Source organism: Cheilinus undulatus, linkage group 6 (assembly GCF_018320785.1).
Source record: "Cheilinus undulatus linkage group 6, ASM1832078v1, whole genome shotgun sequence".
Classification (NCBI taxonomy): Eukaryota; Metazoa; Chordata; class Actinopteri; order Labriformes; family Labridae; genus Cheilinus; species Cheilinus undulatus.
The window spans coordinates 42,849,425-42,872,866 of NC_054870.1; the positions used below are offsets into that span (position 1 = coordinate 42,849,425).

At 38.0% G+C, this 23,442-nt stretch overlaps 1 protein-coding gene across 2 annotated transcripts; it reads left to right on the top strand.

Moving 5' to 3' along the window:
• The first annotated feature begins 421 nt into the window (after positions 1-421).
• On the top strand, positions 422-23,436 carry fbxo11a (F-box protein 11a). Of its 2 annotated transcripts, none has more exons than XM_041790133.1 (22): positions 422-744; positions 6,543-6,667; positions 6,785-6,866; positions 8,196-8,340; positions 9,321-9,450; positions 11,409-11,492; positions 11,572-11,704; positions 11,790-11,896; positions 12,039-12,150; positions 13,953-14,059; positions 14,261-14,398; positions 14,498-14,715; positions 15,324-15,504; positions 15,644-15,766; positions 16,435-16,520; positions 16,609-16,685; positions 17,034-17,177; positions 19,138-19,248; positions 19,378-19,485; positions 19,578-19,686; positions 19,773-19,871; positions 21,875-23,436. In XM_041790133.1, exons 1-22 carry the CDS (start codon positions 651-653, stop codon positions 22,002-22,004), a joined length of 2,643 nt encoding a protein of 880 aa, XP_041646067.1. In that variant the 5' UTR covers positions 422-650; the 3' UTR covers positions 22,005-23,436. The 2 variants fall into 2 exon arrangements, with proteins under 2 accessions (XP_041646067.1, XP_041646068.1); XM_041790134.1 differs by having other exon boundaries at positions 8,199-8,340.
• Positions 23,437-23,442: the final 6 nt, after the last annotated feature.

The following is a 23,442-nucleotide window of genomic DNA, read 5'->3' on the forward strand; positions in this document are numbered from 1 at the left end:
TTTATTGTTTGCTGTCTGTGTTACAAAATAAGTTCAACTGTTGTGTCATGTATTCTCTTTTAGAGTATTTTTTCCCAGTTTCATTCAGGTATTTTGTACGTCAGCATAAAGATATAATTTTTAACTGTTGCCTACTCTTAGTTTTTTTCTTCTTCAGAGAAATGTGTTTAATTACAATGTGCTTTTTACATTGTGGGCTATATCAAACATTTTATTCTGATTTGCCTATTTACATGCTTATTATTATTTAATTGCTGTTTGTTAATGCTTTTTAAACATATAAAGGAAATAAAATACCCCTAATGCGAAATGCAACTTGTCTAATGGAGGATGCTTGAATAGCAAAGCTAGAAAAGTAGAAGACATCACCTTTGAGTCGACGTGACCGCGAGAGGTCCTCCCATGTGATGTGACTGAAGCCTGACGGACGGTGCCTGTCTGTTATGGCTCCTCCTGCTTCAGTAGAACGGGGAGAGACGTAACAGCAGTGCAGGGGAACGGGAATAACACACGGAGAGACGGTTTTCAGGAGCAACGGCTAAACATGGCAGACCGTGCAATGCTTGACAAAAAGACATAGATTATGTACCTGGAGCAGCCTCTTCTGCTGTGAAGGCTTCGACGTTTCTTCAAGATTAACAACACCCCAAATGAACTCCGTCAGAGCAAGTAACGTTAGCAGAAGACCCAGGCGAGTGTCGAGGCCGCGCCCGGTGCAGCCGGAGAGGAACCACCAGGAAAGAGGTAATGCTAGCTCAAGTAGCTTTAGCTTTCCTGGACGTCTTGTCATAGACTGGTGCTAGGGTTGATTTTTTACTTAATTGGATTATTTTTGTATCGTTATGATCTCATTTAGGGCGTATATATACATAAACGTAAGTGCAATGTTGTGCTCAAACGGTATGGCTCTAGCATTATTCTCAAAGTGTCGCTGTGCAATCAGGAAATACCGAGGCTTTTGTGTTAGCACCTAGCATATAGGCCGCGCTTTGTTTTGCTTGATTATTGCCCCGAGTTGGCCTTTTTTCTTGCTTCGCTGACCTCTTGTCGCTCTTAACTATATTAATTTTTGCTATGTTACGTTATTTTTATGGAATTAAATACTAGAGGGTGGCAACGGCTGTTTGATTCATGGTTGACAAACGCAGGAAAGGGTACACAAAGTGGGTTCGCCAGTTGTCGTAGCATGCTAAGCGAACCTAGCATTGGCTAGCTGTTATTATTATGTTGCATTTACATTCTCGCTGAATGCTCGGAGTTCCCAAGTAAGAAAGTCATTCCTAAGCCTATGCTGATTTAAATGAGCTGTAGAGTGTGGTTCGGAAACATAATTCGACCAGATATGAGTTTATCATCTGCATCTATCTTTTTCTTAAATAAATTGTGTGACTGCGCGTGCGGAAACTGACACTTACAGTTTTATACTACATGACATTTAACAAAAGAGACAGCGAATTTATTTAAAGGAAATGGATTGCGTATAAATCAAATACCGTTGAGTCAACGCTAACTTTGATAAACACTGTTTCCGTTAATTCTCCATTTTGATCGATTTTTAGAATTAAGTTTGCTCTTGTGTGGATTTTCCCAAAGGGTACATTTTTTCCGATTTTCCGACATCACATGAATGTTTCGTTAGCATGTTTGGCTAGCTATCTGCGTGCTGGCGTTTCTGCTTTTATAAATCTTGAGCTTTTGTCGATTTTACGAGGTTTAAATGCCAAGTGGTGGTTAAATTCGTTTTTACGATAGTAGTCACGTAACTGTAACAATAAATCTGTGTTTTTAGTTTTTCTTCCCTACGGTAATGATGTGTGACAACAGAAGGTGTAGTGTTACACACAGAATACTGACTGTAATTTTTCAAAGTAAACATTAACCACTTATTTTTTAGTCACTGTTGCCATGACTGAGGAATATGAGGACACTGGTCAGGTGAATGTTTGAGTCTGATTTGACCCCATTAGGCTGAGAAGTGAAATGGACTGACGTTGGCTCTCACAGCATCAATTAAGTGGCATTAGATGCATACGAGTAGATTTGAGATAAGTGAATGTAAACAGCAAGCAAATGCAACAGCTTTTAAACTTGATAAACTTCTTACTTGATAAACACATACTTTCTACTACTGAAAGCTTGATTTAGAGGTTTACCACCAAGAATAGAGATTGATACTGCAAGGGAATACAGATAAAGGCTTGATTTGTTTTCAGTTCAACTGACACATATCCATGAAGATTGCCACTTTAACAAATTTTACTTCAGACAGGAACACTCTGCTCATACGTTTAACCACTTTATCGCATTTTATTGCAAATGGATATAGTGTTTTACTTGTTGGAGGAGGCTCTGCTTAAAAGACGCACCCAGGGTTATTCAAGCAGCATGCTTTGATTTTCCAGGGAGCACACTGCTAGAAAACCCCATATGGATAGATACATTTATGACAGTGCATATTGAATAAAATAAAATTAGTTCAAAGCAATAAATCCATAGTAGCATGAATCTGAATATGAGGGTGCAGTGAGCTTTCTGCTATAAAGGAGAAGGCTGGGGTGGAGGAGGTTAAGCTTTGCCAGCAGCATGGTGCATCAACATTAATGCAAGCAGGGATTAGTGAGCAGTATGTCATATTATAATTATGATCAGCTGGCTGTCAGCTGATTACAGCCTGGTGTATGACTGCTGTGTCCTGCATGAACTAACACTGAGCTTAATTTCCTAGACTAGTACATACTTGCAAAAGTAAACAATATGGATACTTACTTAGATGCCCAATAGGGCTGAATGATTTTGGAAAATAATGTAATTGCATTTTTCTCCCCCAACATTGCAGATTAATATACGGTTATTTTTTAAGTTCCTCATCTTTCATTGTTACATTATAACAATGCCATATTAGATACAAACTCAGACTGATCAATTTTGAATGAAATATCCAATTGGGATTATTTAGACTCATATTGAAAATTCAATATAAATTTTTGTATTTAAGCAGTGATCATTGTTATGTCATTCTCACTTTGACAAAAATTATGTATACAGTAATGATGAAAGTCTGATTTTTTCCACACTATTAAAAAAGACACTTAAATGTTTGCGTAATGTGTAGGGCATAATTCTCTGCTGAAAGAAATGTTTAAAACTGGTATTTCAACAAACTTTTTAGGTTAAAGAAATCACGCCCCATTTTTCGATTTTTGCAGCTGGCTATGTTGTGATGTAATCTAATTTTTGATGAATTTTCCTGCCATAATGCCAAGACTAGAAGTCCTAGGCACCAAATACGTGACTGTGTCTCATTTTCCCCGACTAAAATTGTCAGCCAAGTCCTGCAGTGTCTGATTTGAACAAGTACTTAGGCAGCTTTTTAATAATGCCACATTTCCAATATATACTCGATTCTTAGGGTGTAAAATATGACAAGAGTCTTTGTTTTTTAACATTTGCATTGTTGATTGAAATGACATAAATTGTATTGTTTAAAACATTTCTACCAGAGTACTGAAAATATTGACACCTTCACCCTAGGGATTTGAGCTGGACAATTAATTGCAAATTAGATTAAATCACACTATGGCCTGCTGCAATTTTCAAATCGCAGAAGTTGCAATATTTCTTTAACTTGAAATGTGTGAAAATACCAGTATAATATGTATATATATTTTTTGCAGCAGAGATTTTATGTACACTATGCAAACATTCAAATGCCATTTTTTTATTGTTTTACAAAAATCCTCCTTTTTGTGTATTATGTATTTCTTAATCAAAATGAGTGACATAAAAAGGATAATGCAAAAATAGTTTGCTCATTCTATCTAAAACTGATGAAGCCTAGCGTTACTTCACCAAAGTCATGTCCCAGCTGCGATTAGCTGGTAGCCAGCCTTCCTCCACTCCAGCTGCCTCCTTTATAGCTTAAAGCTGGTTGCACCCCCATATTCAGATTCATGCTACTAATGTATCAGGAATAGTTCCGTTGTTTTAAATACACATGGTCTTATTTATGGAATTATTTGTTGCTTGAATTTGGGGAAAAATACATACGATTAATCCAAGAATAATCACATATTAAATCGCAATCGCAATATTTAGGGGGGAAAAAATGACAATTAGATTATTTTTGCAAATCATTCAGCCCTACTAGGGATGAGTATCAACATCTGGTACCAGCATAGTACCGGCACCAACTCACCTGATATCCACTGTTCTGTATTACATGACAGATTTAAATGCTTCATTTCAGTACCTCATCACCCCAAAGCAGTTTCGTCATACCAAAGGAAAGGCAGAAAAATACAATATGTGGAGAAGTTGCAACTGTTTCCTTCACACATATGTTCTATTGGCATCCTATTTCTGAATTATTTACAAAATAGCTTTTATTGAGCTGCCGAATTTTAAAATACCCATTTCCTCTTAAAGGTATAGATTCAGGCATTGTTTAGGTACCAGTACCTTTTAAAAAGATTTTTCATCGGTACTGGAAAAAACCCAAACAATGCCCAACCCTACTTCACACCCACAAAAGTGATAACTACAGTGGTTGTTAGTCAAAGCGCACTTGCGCACAAATTATCACACACACAAATGTAATACTTGACACTTTACTTTCGCCCATGAGGAACCAAGAGGCTCTGTCAGGAGTATTTGAAAGGCATGTGGCAAAGGAAAACTCAACTACTTACACATAATGCTCATCCTAATGAATGGATTATCAGTTTTTGTTCTTTTCTTTTGTCCTCATTAATTTAATCAGTCATGGCTGCCCATCTAGATGTCACAGCAAAGCTCAGCTGTCGCGCTGAATTGTCGTTAAATGAATAAATAGTTGGTAACAGAACTGCAACAGTGTCCTTTCTATTTCCTTACATTAAGCATGCAGGTACCCGGAAATTGATATATTCATTTCTTGTCATCAGGAGTATTTTTTTGGTCACAGGAGAACCTATGTATTTGGATAGGTTAGATAAGGTTGGGTTACTTTCTAATGAATGAGTTGGCCTTTTCCACAAACAAACAGCATAGGACAAGCCACAACAATCAAAAACACGACAGTGCGCAAGACTTAAAAGATAACCTTTAGCTGAATAAGATAAAAAAAAGTGAAAGACAAGTGGATTAAAAACAGATGGGGATAAAAATTTACCATCAATCAATGGAAACAAAGTAATTAAAAACAAATCAAACGTGTCATCAGTTAAAAGAAGATAAGAAAGATCATTAATAGTCAATAAATGATACAGGATTATTTATGCTCTTACAGCATTGGTGCTGTTTTATGTTGTCTTGTTTAGTCTTTTGATATCCCTTAGTTTTAAAGGTGGCTACTTTGTACCTATGTCCAGACAGGAGAAGCTTAAATTTGCCATTTAAATGGTTTGAATCATTATTTGATATAGGGTCAACTTTTCTCTGAAACTGTCTGATGCACAGGGATTCAATGTTAAGCTGTGACTGTCAAATCAGCCTACATTATGTTAGTTTACAACCATAGAGAATTTGCCTTTAGCGGACTGGTGTGTTAGACAGACAGTGTTTGTAGTGGTTACTGGGATAGTAGCCGTGGAGTCATATTTGCAACCAGAGCAACAAACAGGGAGTTTGCATCTTCCATCTGGAGTAGCAGCTATCAACTCATCATGCTGTGGTGAATGGCCTTTTAAAAAGACGTCAGGTTCAGCCCAGGGTTGGTGCTTTTGTTCGTCTCTTGATTGAATCCTGCGTTGATATGAACTGTTATCAAACTTTAACATCTTAGCAGGTAATTAAGAGGTCTTCTGTATTTTTTGGTAAAAAATGTTTGACAGAGTTATGATGATTGCAATCTATGGTTACTGAAAAGTGCCATTACACACTTCTTCTTACATACTGGTATGATAAACAGTAAGTTAAAGGTTTGAATGCATGCCCTTTGTTTCACTAAAGATGCACATCATAAATGCAGGCTTTGCTCCATGAGAGACTGCTGTACATCTTCATAGCAAAACCAAAAATACAATGCTGTAAGTTACAAAGCCTCTGTTCAGAGTTAAATCAGGATATTTGGTTACTAACTCACAAAAGATGTTTGAAGTAGGGCTGTCAAGTTATTGTTTTATACCACAGCAACAAAACCAGAGGTCCTAGAAGCCCAACATTAAATCATTTCTTTGTTTTAAGCACCAAAAATGCCAAGCTAACTCCTGCATTTTTGTACAAATATAGTGGCACCTTGTCAGTACTGAAACCATGCCAATGTTGGTGTAGTTTACTTGAAGTTTGATTGGATTCATTTCTCTCCTAAGCACTTGCTTTATGGAATATGTGTTTTTTTTAAAATGTTGTTACTATACTGTATTGTCTTTAAACACATTTCAAAGAGCTTTCACCAGCATTGTTTGAAACTCAAATGTGTATGACATTTTCCTGTGTTTGTCAGCTATGAATCATCCAAAAAAGCTTGTATTTTTTATTTCCATCGCTTACGGTAATTTATTGTGTTATGTAAATAAAAATCACTGCCAAAACATCACTGATTTTTGTATACCTGTCCCTTCCAGATGAGGACGTTCCTGCAGATATGGTCGCAGAAGAATCCGGTCCAGGAGCTCAGAATAGTCCCTACCAACTTAGAAGGAAGTCTCTACCCAAGAGAACAGTGTGTCCGACGAAGACAAACATGGAGGCACGTACATCACAAATAAAAAGATAAAAGTACAAATGTGTCACATAAATTAGGATTTGGGTATGACATAGCACAAGAATTAATGTTAAGTTTTCTTTGCCTTTCTTTATTCTACAGGGTGCTTCCACTTCAACCACAGAAAACTTTGGACACCGACCTAAGCGCCCCAGAGTTTCGGGAAAATGTCAAGATTTACCAGGTAATGAGAAACACATTCCACAAAGGTGCATTCATCATTATGGTGGTGAGGGGTTATTTTAGTAAGGCAATTCCAATTGCTTCTTTCTGCAATCAGGGGAAAATTTGCAGGTTTTTTCTTTTGCATGCAACAGGTCAAGTTTCTGTTCACAAAGTCTTTTTTGAAAACATGAATTTGAAAGCAACTTGTACAATTTTGCTTTCACTTTCAGTATGAGAGGCTAGTCTCTTATTCATTCTGGCAAATTATGGGATGATGACATAGGAAATGTAGTGGTGTAATGGTGTCTATTACATGTCAAGAGCAGTGTTTATGTCTGTTAAAAGCATCTTTTCTTAAGATTTGAAGTGGGCAATTGAAAGTCTTATACTCTGAAGCTCTGCCAAAGAATCAGAAATAGATGTTTGCACCATAAGATGGCATTTGGTTCAGGCTTTGTGGTGTCAAAGTAAAAGGTCACATCGACTTGTTATGAGCACACAGAAGCTCTGATTCCTTAGCAGGAACTTAGCAGTAAAAATTATTAAAGCAGTTTTATACACCAATGCCTTCGATGTTTACAGTGCTGTGTGTAATGCATGTAGTGTTATTACTCTTGAACAAAGAGCATATGTTTGTGTACAAACTTGCAGTTTGACACTTCGGGCCTTGTTTTCACATTACCACAAATACATTTTTATCTCTCTGCTGGTTAATCCCACAGTTGTATGGACATCTTTTTTTTCAGGGAGCATGTTCAATATAGCACGCCTGATCTTGTCTTTTACATTTTTGGGGGATTTTTTTTCTTTTTCTCTTCTCTGTTTTGAAATGCAGAAGTGTTCATTAACATATTACTCTTGTGATTACAAGGATAATCTCAGAAATACTGAATTACTGACATTATCAGTTCATGCAGTACTTCTCTAGCTGGTCTGCTTGAAAAGCAGGGTGACCTCAATTGAAAATACGACTTCCTCCACACAGATCTGCTGCATACATCCACAGAATCTGCTGTTTTTTTGTCAGGGTGTAACAAAATTATCTGCCTCTTTATGAATTTTTGTGAGTCATATTTCAGCCCCCAGAAAGAGCTTGTTTTGGAAAACAGTCCTGTCAGTCAGTCAGAGACACAGTTTACTGATATATAGTTGACCAACCGTACCTGATAGTGCTATATCCTTTGCAAAGCACTACATTTAGATATTTCAGTGCCTCAGTCATTGCTCCAGAGATTTATTGCTTTATTGTGACTCCAGATTTAGGTCCGGTTCCTCATTAAGTCTAAGTATAAATATGCATGTCTAGAAGCTTTATTCTGAATCCATTGTCTTGTCATCCATGCTCCAGCAGCTCCAGCAGAGCAATATTTGCAGGAGAAGCTTCCAGACGAGGTGGTGCTGAAGATCTTCTCGTACCTGTTGGAGCAGGACTTGTGTCGCGCAGCATGTGTGTGTAAACGCTTCAGTGAGCTGGCCAATGACCCCATTCTCTGGTGAGACTCTTTAATAATAAATATTACTAAATTTATATAAATAATCTGTCATTAAAATGTGTCGTAGTCTTCACTACTAGTGAGGCTCAGGGTTCCTGTTCATGCGTGAAGTCCCTAAAAATGCTTGAATGATATTATTGTGTTTCAAAATGTCTTTGATTTTAGATGCATACTTGCGATTGAAATTGTATGGATCTCACTGTAAAAATATAGATAAAGTTGGGGATAAAAAAGAGAAATAGGAGAAGTCAGAGTCTTTCATGGGGAAAAAATTAATCAATTAATGTCAGAGAGAAACACTGGTTCTTTTAAGTAGAATGTCAGGCAGTAACCAGGTAAAATCAAGGTGACAGTGATTGTTTTTAATGGATCCTCGCATTCACGTTTTATATGTATTTTCTTGAGATGGTGTTATTTTTTCTGGTAAATGTTTTATATCAACTTAATTGTGTTTTCCTTTGCCACAGTTGTAAGGCCCTGGAAAAGCGTGTGAATGCACCTTAAAAGTGCAGAAAATGTACTTAAATTTCACGTTGAAAAAGGTGTATGAACCCTGGAGGTGTCTTAAATACAATGCTTGCATAATTTTTTGGTCTGCTTATAATTTTACCATTAGTTCTTTAATCATCTGATCACCAATATGTCTTAAGTTTGACATCATTGTTTTCCAGAGCGCAGGTTGATGTCTGTTAATGAGGAGATAATAAAATATGAGCTTTTACATTCCTAAGCTTTTAAATTTTCTATTAAAATATTAACATATAAGTTAAAAAGACCATAGACAAGTCCGTATAAACAAGAAATTCTGACTTTTAAAAAGTTGAAACCCACAAATCTTTGACATTCTTGCATAGAAAGAATTACCCCAGTGCTTCTTTTATTACCAAAAAATGTGGCAAGTACATCCTCTTTTTTTATTTTACTTCTTTTATTTCCTACTACATTAATGCTCCAGTCATTGTGTTGCTTTTGTCTTTCAGGAAAAGGCTGTACATGGAAGTGTTTGAATACACACGACCCATGATGCACCCTGAGGCGGGGAAATTTTACCAGATAAACCCAGAGGACTATGAGCAGCCAAACCCATGGAAAGAGAGCTTTCAGCAGCTGGTAAAAAAACTCATGGGAACTTACTGAATGATATTTTGTATAATGTCTTAAACACAGACACATAATTCTTACATTCTTTAACTGTTGTTATGGTTATACAGGTCTAAAAAGTAGACTTGTATAATGTGAACATGGATTCTTAGGACAAGGTATATGAGGGTAGATAATAATGTTTCCCCTTCAGTTGTGATGATTTCTTCAACTTTAAAAGATGTAGTGAGGAGACAGAGAAAATACTGGTTCTCCAATTAGTATATTTTAAGGTTCAAGTTGTGTTGTGATTATCAGGTCAAGGGTTGTAATGTCACTGCATCACAAAGTCGATATCCTACATGGAAATATTTCAAACTTTCTTGGCCTATACAGACACCAATATATACAGTGCCTATAAAATGTATTCACCTCTTAGATGTTTTGACTTTTTATTGATTTTGTAAATAAATTTTAGTCTATAAGACTTGGCTTTCATGACAATTTTATCTAACAATAAACTGTCAGAGTGAAAACAGATCTCTACAGATTAATGCAAATCAAACAAAAATATGTGATGTTACTACATAAATATTCACTCCATTTAAAGTGACACCCTGAACTAATTCAACAGAGGTCCAACCAACTGGTGGTAGTTGTCTTACAATTAGTGAAATGGGGATCCCCTGAGTGCAGTGAATGTGTCTCAAGTGATTGAAGAATAAAGACACCCGTGTCTGGAAGGACCAGTCATTGGTTAGTCAGTATTCCTGGCTACCATTACTCCATGAAGACAAAAGAACACTCCAGGCCACTCAGAGAAAAGGCTGTTGAAAAGTATTAGTCAGGGGACGGATTCAAAACAATTCCAAGGCACTGAACATCCCCTAGAGTTCAGTTAAATCCATAATCAAGAAATGGGAGGATTATACCACGTGTGAATCTGCCTAGATCAGGCCGTCCTCACAAACTGAGTGACTGTGCAAGAGGGAGATTAGTGAGAAGGCCACCTAGACTCCTATGACTACTCTAATGGAGTTACAAGCTTCGTCAGCTGAGATGGGAGAAACTGTGCATACAACTGTTTCCCGAGTTCTTCACTAGTCAAAGCTTTATCGGAGAATGGCAAAGAGAAAGCCACTGTCGAAGAAAACTCAAATTAAATCTTGACTAGAGTTCCCAAAAGGCATGTGGGAGACTACATGTTCAAGTGGAAGAAACATTTTGGTGTTGTCAGAATAAAACGTTTCTTTTTCGCCACCAGACAAAACGCATGATTTGGCAGACATCAAAAACTGCACATCACCACAAACACATCACCCCTACTGTGAAGCATGGTGGTGGCAGCATCATGCTGTGGGGATGCTTCTCAGCAGCCAGTCCTGAAAAGCTTGTAGAGAGTAAACGAATGTGGCAAAATATAGGAAAATCCTGGAAGACAATCTTATTCAGTCTGCAAGAGAATTATTTTAGATTTATTTTACATCATGACAGTGACTCGAGGCATACAGCAAAAGCTACACAGTAACGGTTTAAGACATCAAGGTGAATGTTCTGAAGTGGCCGAGTCAAAGCCGAGACGTCAGTTCATGTCCTAACAGCGTGCAGACGTCACATCACATTGCACAGAAGCACTAATTGGCACTGGTTTGCCAGACCTCCCCAACGCGCCCGCATTTGGGGTTCACTGAAGCAGACCCTCTCTGCTTCCTTTTAATCTTTACATCAGTGTTTTCAATTTGCAGCTTTAAGCATCTGGTTTACAGAGAGCTAATGTCATGTGAAAGGGCAACACCACAGGCCATCATGGTGACATTCAAACAGGCAAACAAAGAGCTTTTTGTTAAAATTGTATTCCTTTGTGATTTATTGATCTCCACGATGGTTTCTTTTCCTGACTTTTTGTGCAGTCTTGTTTAAAGTGCATCTCCTTGTTGTCTAAGATTATTAGTTGGCTTGTTAATATTCATGTTATTGTTTCTTTTCAGTATAAAGGAGCACATGTGAAGCCAGGCTTTGCAGAGCACTTCTACAGTAATCCTGCCAGATACAAAGGGAGAGATAACATGTTTGTAAGTCAGCAGTTTCTGTCTTTTATTTCCTACTACATTAATGCTCCAGTCATTAACCTGATTTGTGACTTTTGTACAGTATTATGACACCATTGAGGACGCTCTCGGAGGTGGTCAGGAGCCTCACTTTGACGGCCTGATATTCGTCCACTCTGGTATTTACACAGATGAATGGATCTACATTGAGTCGCCGATCACAATGATCGGAGCTGGTATGTTTCATCTGCCGCAACCCTTTCACTTTAAATGCATCCATGCCAAATCCTTACTGATGTAGTCTTTGGTTTTATTTTGTAGCTCCTGGGAAAGTAGCAGAGAAAGTCATCATTGAGAACACCAGAGACTCTACGTTTGTGTTCATGGAGGGGTCTGAAGACGCTTATGTTGGATACATGACCATTAGGGTAAGATTATCCTCTTATTATATTTCATAAAGGCCAAACATAAATCCATGTTATTGAAGATAACCTTATTTTTCTTCTTTGCTTTAATTTAATCATGGCTGACATAAACACTAAGAACTGTTTTTTGTTTTGTCTCATACAGTTCAATCCTGATGATAAATCTGCTCAGCACCACAACGCACACCACTGCTTGGAGATTACAGTTAACTGCAGCCCCATCATTGACCACTGCATCATACGCAGCACGTGTACAGGTAATGCTGCTCCTCCTTTATTAGTGTTTCCTAGCTTTAAAAGAACAGGAAAAGAGAAAAGATAAATTACTGCTCTGTTTCATGTCTGTATGATGATGCCATGTAAACAGTTTAAAGTGTGTAATTTCAAGTGCATGGCCCAAACTTACTGAGGGTATTTTCCTCTTCTACATGTTAAACTGCATAAAAACAGAGCACAAAGAAAGGGCAGGGGATAAAGTGATTTAATTAGTCTCCTTTTAATTCCTGGAGGGTTTTAGTAATGATAGGAATCAAAACAAGTGTAGCTTTATCCACCATTCTCCATTCTGAAAACCTAGCAGCAGTCATCATCTGATAGCGTTAAATGTCAGCAGGAGCTGGTGCCAGTTTCTCAATAATTCCCATGTACTGAGTTGGTGGCATTCAGTGAGTTGCAGCCAAGACTTTCTTTCTCTTGTAGCGTCTACATTGCAGACATGCACACCTTCCTTTCTTTCTCCATAATATCCCAGAGTAACATCTGTTTATCATTCACGTGAGTCTAAGTTTAACACAGGAATAAGTACTGGAATCCAATACAAACATGGCACCAGTGCCAACACGTCTGATACCTACGGAACTAAATCAAGACAAAGATTTGGTGGTTTATTTAGGTACAGCTGCATTTCAGCACATCCTTCCTTCTCTCCAGTCTAAATGGAAGGCACAAAATACCTTGGACTTCATGCAATTCATGTAGTCCTATACTCATTTTATTTCAGTAGAGCGTGAACATATTTTGTTCGTTTTGCTGCTGCCATTTTTGCATAATGCGAAAACAAATATTTAAGGTCCACTTTCTCTGTTTAAAAGCACAGGAAACATTAATTTATATTCCCAAATCCTGTCCAATGATGGTCGTAAATTATTATATTCATATTTACTTTGAACGGGGGGTGGTAATGCATAGGAGCAATAATGCACAGGGAGAAAGGGAGGAAAGAAAGAGTATGGAAGTTCGATGTAACTCAGTTTACCTGTAAAGTGTGGAAATAATGCTTTAACTGTAAATCACCTCCAGTGTCCCAGTAATCAGAGTCCTTTTTCAAGACTCAAAGCATTGTTAAAGGAATGAAGCGTCTGCAGAGGTGCAAGCTCTGCTTGCCGTGCTTATGCGGGCACATTGGCAAGTGCTTGTACAATGTGGTTTTAGACACCTGGCAGTAATACTGTATACACAGTTCAAATTTAGAGGTTTGACAGTATTAAAAAACGGATACTTCCCATGCCTACACAATATTAGATTTTTGGTGATATCCAATTTGCCGATATTTACAAATAATTTGAGCCAATACCGATATTCAAATTTAGCTCAGACCCAAAACCGAAGTCCTTAAAACACAATATTTAAAGAAGTAGTGAACACTGTAACATTTTTTTCAGCTGTACACTGAAGTATCTGACTGAACAATGATAATACACATCAATGCTGGCGTTATTTCTGACATTTGACCCAAACTGATAAAAATCTGCATTTTATGACTTTTAATTAGCTCAAATGGATATTAACAAATTTTGGTCCTTAAAACACTTTTAAGTATAAGGAATGATGATGAATAAAGAAGAGACTTCAGCTGATGTAGGTCTGTTGGCACAGCCTGCAACTCCTCTTACCTGTTTGTTAGTACAGCTGATATTTACAGCCAATGAAGGCAGATTTTTACAGCCTAAACATCATTTGCACATTTGGGCTGAAATTTTGATATCCGCAGATACCGATATTGTGCATCCCTTATTTTGACTGATGTTGCACTAATAAATCTTCTTGCTGTCTGTTTCAGTTGGGTCAGCGGTGTGTGTCAGCGGCCAGGGTGCTTGTCCCACGATCAAGCACTGCAACATTAGCGACTGTGAAAATGTTGGTCTTTACATCACAGACCATGCACAGGTAATCAACATCTCATCTGATGCTTTTTGAGCATTACATTTACACTCAACGGCACATTTTAGCAAATGTTTAAAGTAAAAAGATGTCAATCTAGTGCAGGGAGCCTTACTTTTTACATGTAAGGCTGAAATAATTCTGACAAAATGTGAAGATAGTGGACATTAAGTTCAGTCTTAAACTTTTGCATTTTTCATTGTTTAGGGAATATATGAAGACAACGAGATCTCAAACAACGCTCTAGCAGGGATCTGGGTGAAAAACCATGGCAACCCGATCATCAGACGTAATCACATCCACCACGGCAGAGACGTGGGTGTGTTCACATTTGACCACGGCATGGTAAGCTACGGTTTAAAGCGGTTAATTTTTGAAAGCTCTGGTAAGAGTGTCATTGCAATGCCATGTGAGATAATTTTGTGCTACTCTTTACATTATCAGGGTTACTTTGAGAGCTGTAACATCCATAGGAACCGTATCGCCGGCTTTGAGGTGAAGGCGTACGCCAACCCAACAGTGGTTAGATGTGAGATCCATCACGGTCAGACGGGAGGCATCTACGTGCACGAAAAGGGTCGAGGCCAGTTCATCGAAAACAAGATCTATGCAAATAACTTTGCCGGGGTGTGGATAACATCGAACAGTGATCCAACAATAAGGTCAGTAGAGAGAGTTTTAACAATACTAAGCTGGGTGTCATTTTTTTAACAAACATTCCTTGAAATATTTATTTTCTAAAAATCAACCTCAGAAATCTTCATTAGTTGCTGTTTTGCACAGGTTTCTTTTGAAGTGGGACATTTTTACATGGCAGACAAGGCAATGAAGTCTGATGACAGTTTCTCGCCTTATATAAATGCAATGTGAATTTGGAAGTATTCACTATATCAGCTAAAGAATGGGGAAAAACAATGGAAAACAGAGAGTAATAACAGCTTCATGACATGCCCGTTGGCCAAAGACTGAACCTGTTGCTAGGCAGACAGGATGAACGCATCATCACCACATCAAAGTGCTTGCAGTGAATTGTCCTCAATATTTCCTGATGCATTTTTGTTTGGTTCTAGCATTCATGTGGAAATTTTGCTAGAGTGCTGGTAGGAAAGTGTGGATAAATTTGGATGAAAAATTTGGCCCTTTTGTACACGCAGCTCAACCAAATATCTGTAATTTTTGTATTTTCTGCATGCTTGAAAAGGCTGTTGTTCTGCACTGTTCCCTACACAGCTGCATCATTTCTATAACATTTTTGATTGTCTAATTACAGGGGCAATGCAATTTTTAATGGCAACCAAGGTGGCGTTTACATTTTCGGTGATGGTCGAGGCCTCATTGAAGGAAACGACATCTACGGAAACGCCCTGGCAGGAATCCAGATCAGGACAAACAGCTGCCCCATCGTCAGACACAACAAGATCCATGACGGACAGCATGGTGGCATTTATGTGGTCAGTATTTTCATAAACTTATTCATGACATCACATCACTTTCTTTCACAAAAACAGTCTTACACCTCAGAATATTCCACATATCATGCACTCTCGAGTCATTTGCAAACATAGCATGTTCTTCCTTCTCTCCATGCAGCATGAAAAAGGGCAGGGTGTCATAGAGGAGAACGAGGTGTACAGCAACACGCTGGCGGGTGTGTGGGTGACGACGGGCAGTACGCCAGTGCTGCGGAGGAACAGGATACACAGCGGGAAGCAGGTAAGGTTACAAGTTTATGGATGAGAAATAAATGCTAAGTTTAAAAAATCCCATAAACATGTCCACCAGATGTAAAGATGTCATGATAACAGAACAAAACAGAAGTTCTAGGCAACTAATACTTTAAAATTTCTTTGATAGTTGCCAGAACTTGGCAGCACACTATTGCTAAACTTTCTGAACTTCTGCACACAGTCTTATCTAAATTGCATTGCATTTGTGCAATTTAGACGTTACTGTCTCTAACTAGTTATGCAGCTTTTGGTTAAATATAAGCCTGAAGATTTGGGGGTTTTTTTTCGGCTGTTGTAAAACACAAGGCATTAAAAAGTATTACTTTTGATAACCTCAGTCATGCATTCATGCACGCCTTGTAGCTGAGCCATGCTGCACGTTAAGTGAATGTCTTTCAGCTGTAGTCTGGTGTTGGTCTTTTTTGTGCTTTCTTAACTTTCGCTTCTCTGTAGGTGTTTTTGCACCCTAGTGAGAATCCTCCAATCTAAATAATGCTTATAACAGAAACTGCTGTTATCTAATTGCATAAAGTAACAATTTTATTTTTCTGTCGCAAGACTGATATGTTTGCCAAATGAAATGCCAGACTGAAAGTGTGCATTTTGACATCAGGAAGAACAGAACACTAATGTATTTGCACCTTTTTTTAATAGGTTGGAGTCTACTTCTACGACAATGGCCATGGTGTGCTGGAAGACAACGATATCTACAATCACATGTACTCTGGAGTTCAGATAAGGTTTGTGCAGAATGACTTTAGTATTCAACTATTTAATGCAACTTTGAAGCAGTGGATAAAGCTATGCTCTGTGTGCTCTTTTTGACAGGACCGGCAGCAATCCCAAGATCAGGCGGAACAAGATCTGGGGTGGGCAGAACGGCGGCATTTTGGTTTACAACTCAGGTGAGAGGCATTGGAAACATTTTTGCTTTGATTTAGTCTAGACTGCCTTTTTTTGTGAAGTTTTCCTAGACAGCTGTTAGGCATTTGATTATGCATTTTTTAACCAAGAAATCAGCTGTTGGTATTTGCTGTAATAATCACTAAACTAAAGTAGGGTTTCCTACAACTTTGCCAACTTTCAAGGTTAACGGAGGATGAAAATAGTCCTTACAGTTAAGTGTGTTTTTTGATGACCCTGATGAAGGCCATGAGCTGACATGTGTTGCTGTGATAAAGTCGTTCTCGAAACTGCAAGCATTGCTGGAGTCTTCTGTCCTCATTAATCATTATGCATGTTCTGTGTTGCAGGCTTAGGCTTCATTGAGGACAATGAGATCTTTGACAACGCCATGGCAGGAGTGTGGATAAAGACGGACAGTAACCCGACCCTACGGAGGAATAAGATCCATGACGGGCGAGACGGTGGCATCTGTATATTCAACGGAGGAAGAGGTAACTTATCAACTTTGTTTTATTTTAACAAGTAAATTTCTAAATATACTACACTTGTCTGATGATAGTCACGTATAAAAACACAACTTTATGTTCATGTTGTATTCATACACAACATAATGCATGACAAAATTGCCAAGTCAAAACTAATAACACTCTCACATAATGCTGAATTTCAACATATAATGTAGACCCTAGCCCATTGAAGACGCTGCACAAAAAACATGTTATGAATCGTATCCTTCAGATTAAGTACTTTTATTCTAAAATCTGTGACTCATTTTGATATTTAAAGCGAGCTGCTTTCTTAAACTTCCATTGTCTGGGCTAAGTTTGACCCCTCTAACATCTGTAAAGATCCCAGATGTTGCAGAAAACTGTCTGATTAGCTCTGTAAGTATTTTATAGCTTTCTTTTAAGGGCACAGTCATGAAGAAATAACTCTGAAACCCATTTTTAATGAAGTTTATTCCATCACTTGTAATAGTACTATATCAACATGACATGAGGAGGTTTGGGTCTCTTCTGCTGCTGTGGGCTTGTCAAGTGTTTCTAGAGTTGTGTGCTTCTGTATTAGCCAATTACTGCACAGTAATTAAAGGCATGTGTTTATTGTTGTAGATTTCGCTCCAGTAATGAACTTAGCTAAACTCTAAATGGTCCTTTGTCCTTGCCAGAAGCCTCTTCATTAATCAACATCTTTAGGGGGAAAACTTGTCACAGTAATTAATTTGGAAATCTGTGGACTTTTCTTATAAACAAAACTTGTTTATATCGTTTTGTCCCATCAACAGAACTGATTGGTTTTGTCCATTTTGTTTTAAAACTTTGACAAATGGATAAATGCAACATTTGAGACACTGATTATTTGAAAAAGCATCATTAATTCAGAATTGGTGGTTGGTTAGCCTACTTTTCTTTTTTAAACTTTCAGTGCAGAGGCTTTGTTTGAATATGTCAGACATATATAAAATACAAAGGAAGTAATACTTGTTTTATAAGTGGAATGATTCAATCTCACTCTTCTGTAATTTTTCTGGCACATCTTGGTGAGTTTTACAGCCCCCTCTGAAGATGAGTGGGCTTTCCATCCACCAAATCTTTGTGCACATTTTCAATTCAGGCATAAAGACACCTGTCTGGATTAATAGCAAATTAGTAAACATAAGTTGGAATATCTTAAAAAAAAGTTTTTGCGCTTGAAGGAACCATGAAAGTTGGCGTATCAAGAGAGAAAGTGTACAATTTTGCAGAGGGAACACTTTTGGGAAGTGCGGATGACATTTAGATCAACAGGCTTAACCTAAACACTCTTCCTAGAGCACATACTGGTGCATCTTAAAAATTAGAATATCATGCAAAAGTTAATTTTTTGCTGTGATTTAATTGAAAAAATTAAACTTCCATAATTTCTAGATTTATCTCATATAAAGAGAAACATTCCAAGACTTGATTTGTTTTACTCTGAATGATTACCACTAACAGCTCATGAAAATCTAAAGTCCACAATCTCAAAATATTAGAATATTGTGGAAAAGTCCAATTTGGTTTCCTGAGCCGTATCTTAGCTCTGGTTTAGTGCACACAACCACATTCATGGGAAAGACTGCTGACTTGACAGTCGTCCAGAAGACAACCACTGGTATCCTTCACAAGGAGGGTAAGCCACAGAAGGTCATTGCTGAAAGGGCAGGCTGTTCTCAGAGGCTTTGGAGTGCAAACCCACTACTGTTCACGTTTGTAGAACTATTCTGTGCTACCATAAAGCCAAAGAATGCTAAGAGCTTTACTAGAGTTTTATTGGCCCACAAGTCCTGTTAATGGTCATAACCTGAGTCCAGAAAGTCTTGAAATGATTGTTGGATTGGTCTGTCCTTTACAAAAACACTTGGTGTATCTTTTTGGTTTGATTTACATACTTGTAGTTTATGGTCTTAAAAGTCTGATTTTCCATCTTCAGGTTTGTTAGAAGAAAACGACATCTTTAGAAACGCCCAGGCAGGAGTCCTCATCAGCACCAACAGCCACCCGGTCCTGAGGAAAAACAGGATATTTGACGGCTTTGCTGCAGGTAGAGGAGAGATGTGAACTGGAAGAATGTATTCATTAGTCATTTGAAGTTGTGTTCTTTCAGATATGCCTGTGTAAGAGTAGTTAGAGTAAACATCAGGAGTACAAACTAATTTTATCCCCCCTTCAGGTATTGAGATCACCAATCATGCCACAGCGACTCTCGAGGGCAATCAGATCTTCAACAATCGCTTTGGAGGATTGTTTCTTGCATCCGGTGTCAACGTTACAATGAAAGGTGCGCTTAGGTCACAGATCCTCACGATCAAAACTGGACTTCCTGTATAAAAATTAATGCCACAACTAACAGATTCGTGCTCTTTCTTCCAGATAACAAAATTCTGAACAATCAGGATGCCATTGAGAAAGCTGTGAGCAGAGGTCAGTGCCTGTACAAGATTTCAAGTTACACCAGCTACCCAATGCACGATTTCTACAGGTAATTTAATGTTTATCATAAAGGAGACTGAAAGCATTTTGTCTCTTCTGTGATCTGTAATAAACTCACCTTTTTGGCTCCCACAGGTGTCACACCTGTAACACGACAGACCGAAACGCCATCTGTGTGAACTGCATCAAGAAGTGTCACCAAGGACACGACGTGGAGTTCATCAGACATGATAGGTCAGTGTTGACTCAGTTTTCATTACACTTACATTAGTGCTGCAAAATACTGTGGGTATGATAGCAACACAAATTATGATTAAAAAGTTAGACATTGAATATTTGGATGTAAATATTTCAGCTGAGATATCAGCTGTAAATATCAGCCATATTTACAGATATGTTTCTGGAGGTATGTGTAGGACCAACATACCTACATCAGCTGAAATTGTCTTTTTAATCCTCAATTAAACTTTTAATTGGTTTTAAGGAGTGAAGTTTTACATTTGAACTACATTGATAGTATCAGCCAAAATGAATGTTAGTATCACCATATAGGTTATCACCATAATCCAGTATTATGCATCCCTAGATTAAATACAGGAGGATCTTAAAAAAAATACATAATGTAAAAGACCATTTTTTATTTTTAATTCAATTCAACTTTATTTGTATAGCATATTTCATACAGGTGTAAACTCAATGTGTTTTACAGAAGATTAAAAACAAACAGAAAACGCAAAATTTTTATAAATTGTATAAATTCTAGATCAGTCTCATTCAAAGTGAAACCTTTTCAAGACATTTTTGTTTTAATGTTGAGCTTAGAGCTCTAATGTGCTGTTTTCCCAGTGTCGAGCCAATCCTGAACCACAGACATCAGAAATGTCTCCCCTGGACTATGGAGAAAAATTCCTTGATCATTGCTCAATGGTCCTAAGTCCTGTTTCCAGATGAAGCAAATTTTTAGACTTTCATTGACAGGGAAGGAAAGTGGATAGAGTTGGAAATAAGGATGAGAGAGTGGGGTCAGACATCTGGCAAAGTAGCCACAGTCCAGACTTGAACCTGGGTTACCTGCCTGCATGGGACATGCGTGCCTTTAACCGCCAGGCCATCTGCACCCCTCATGAAAGTACATTTTTAATTTCATTTGGAAATCAAGGTCCTGTAGTCTGAAGGATGATCAGAGATGCACAGAGTTCAAGGGGCTTGAAGTCCAGTGTTTTCAGTCTCCACAGTCATTGATGGTTTGGGGTACCATGTCATTTGCTGCTGTTGGTTCAGCGTGCTTTATCGAGTCCAGAGTCAACGCTGTCAGCCATGTACCAAGAGATTTTAGAGCACTTAATGCTTCCATCTGCTGAGAAGCTTTATAGATACTAATTTCCTTTTCCAGCAGGACTACCAGAAAACTGGTTTGCTGACCATGGTGTTACTCAGTTTGATTTTCCAGCCAACTGGTCTGACCTGAACCCTGCAGAGAATCTCTGGGGAAATGGCAAGAGGAAGAGATACTAGACTCAAAAATGCAGACGAGCTGAAGGCTGCTAGCAGAGCAACCTGGGCTTCATAACACCCCAGCAGTGCCACAGGCTGGGCGCCTCCATGCCACATTGCATAAATGCAGTAACTTGTGCCAAAGGAGCGCCAACCAACCACTAAGTGCATAAATGAGCATACTTGTCCAGAAAGTCAACAGTTCCATATGTTAAATCTTTTCTTGGACTGATGTTTTGTGGCATTCTAATATTTTGAGATAGTGGATTTTTTTTTCTTGAAATATTTTATTTTGTATGAGATTTATCTAGAATATTGAATTAAATCAGAGGAAAAAAATGATTTTTTTCATGGTTTATTTTTTAGATGCACCTGTATTTAAGTAAAATTATTCATTTCAAAATATACTCAAAGTACAAGGACCTTAAAAAGCTACTCAATTACACTAACCTGAGTAAATCTATTTAGTTACTTTCCACCTCTGTCACCATCACACATTGAAGGAGACCTTGCGTGACTAAAAAACTCACTTTATTGATTACATATTGCATACTTGCAGCTTCACTGCTCAGAACTGTCTTTGGTGTAAGCATACCATCCACCTTTAATACTGCTGCTGCATGACCAAGTTTATAGAAGAACTTGTCTTTTTTTAATACTATGACCTGCAGAAGTATAATGCTTTCTATGTTTGTACCTTTTCTGTGAGTTTAATCAAAAAACTCTCCTCTCCCTTCCTGCAGATTCTTCTGTGACTGTGGTGCAGGGACGCTGTCAAATCCTTGCACGTTAGCTGGAGAGCCGACTCACGACACGGACACACTGTATGACTCGGCTCCTCCTATAGAGTCCAACACGCTGCAGCACAACTGAGCTGCAGTTTGTGCTCCTGCAGTAACGAACACGAGACACTTTAGGATGTGCAGTGGAGGAAACTCAAACAGATTCACTTTCACAGAGCATATACAGTGACTTTAAAAAGACGTGGATATGCTCAGAGGAGACATTTAGAGAAAAAAGGCCTGATTAAGGATGCCTCGCTTTTTCCTTTCCCTCGGTTATTTGACAAAAAAAAAAAGACGACAGCAGTGGGACGGAGCTGGACGAGCAGCTGACTCAGGGTTTGTGGGTGTGTTGGTTTTGTGAGTAAGAGACAAAAAAGCCGCCGAGGCTCGCCTGCTTTTAAAGAAGAGGACGATCCCGCAGTCATGTACAGACCCACCGTGGACAGACGGATGGACGCTCAGTCACAAGAGGCACAATTTATTCATGTTGAGGCAAAAAAAAGCCCCAAATTCAACAATGCTTCCATCACTGAGCAACCAACAAGCTCGTACGCAAGCGTGCGACAAAAACGACCTAGCACTTCAGCTTTTTTTTTCCCCCTCAAGACAACTGTTGAGATTTGATTTTAATGCTTTTTGTGTAGTTTTGTATTTTCATGCAAAAATCTTACTGTACTTGAATGTCTTTATTTTATTAAATGTGTTTAAATTTTTTTGGTTATTATACCCTAGAATTGCTGTAATTATACATGTCGCAGTATCTAACTTCTTTCTGTGAAAGAGATCAGAGAAAAGAGAGGAAAACACTAAAACACTTTCTCCAGCAATGTTGACTCATTTACATTTGCAATATAGAAAATAAGAGATGCTGAATGTGCTTTCACAGGACTTTGTCAGCATTTTCTGTTTGGAATAGGACCATAAATGTGTCTATTTATGCAGTTACAGTGACTTTTTAGTGTTTTATATTATCTATGCATAATTTCTGTTCTTATTTGTCTCATTAAAGCCGATTTACATTGCAGGCTTATGGGTAAGTTGTGCAAAATCAAGCATTAGTTTGGTGTTTAAAGGAAAGTTGAACCCATTTTATTTCAATTAAGACACTGCCTTTTTACTTGTATTTTTTTATACCATTAAAACTTATTTCAATTTAAGTATTTCTGAAAGAAAACAGAACAAAGTTTTGTGAAAGCACCTGTAATGTTGATGTGTATTTTTTTTTTAATGCCAATGTTGCTGGAGAATTTAAAAATGCTTTTACTCTACTGAAGCTGAGACAAGTATCTATATACAGCGCTATATGGTTTCATTGCCCCCTCCCCTCCTCCCCATTCATGTGTACTGGTGATTGTGGGTTCTCATACAGACTGAAATGTATGCATGTATCATAACATCTAGACTTAATATATTGTGAAGTATTCAATAACCGTTATGTAGGCGCTAGCGTGAATTAAAAGGGTTTAATTTCCTAGATGAAACATTGTCATTTTTTAAAAATAAACTTTATTAGATCATAACAGTAG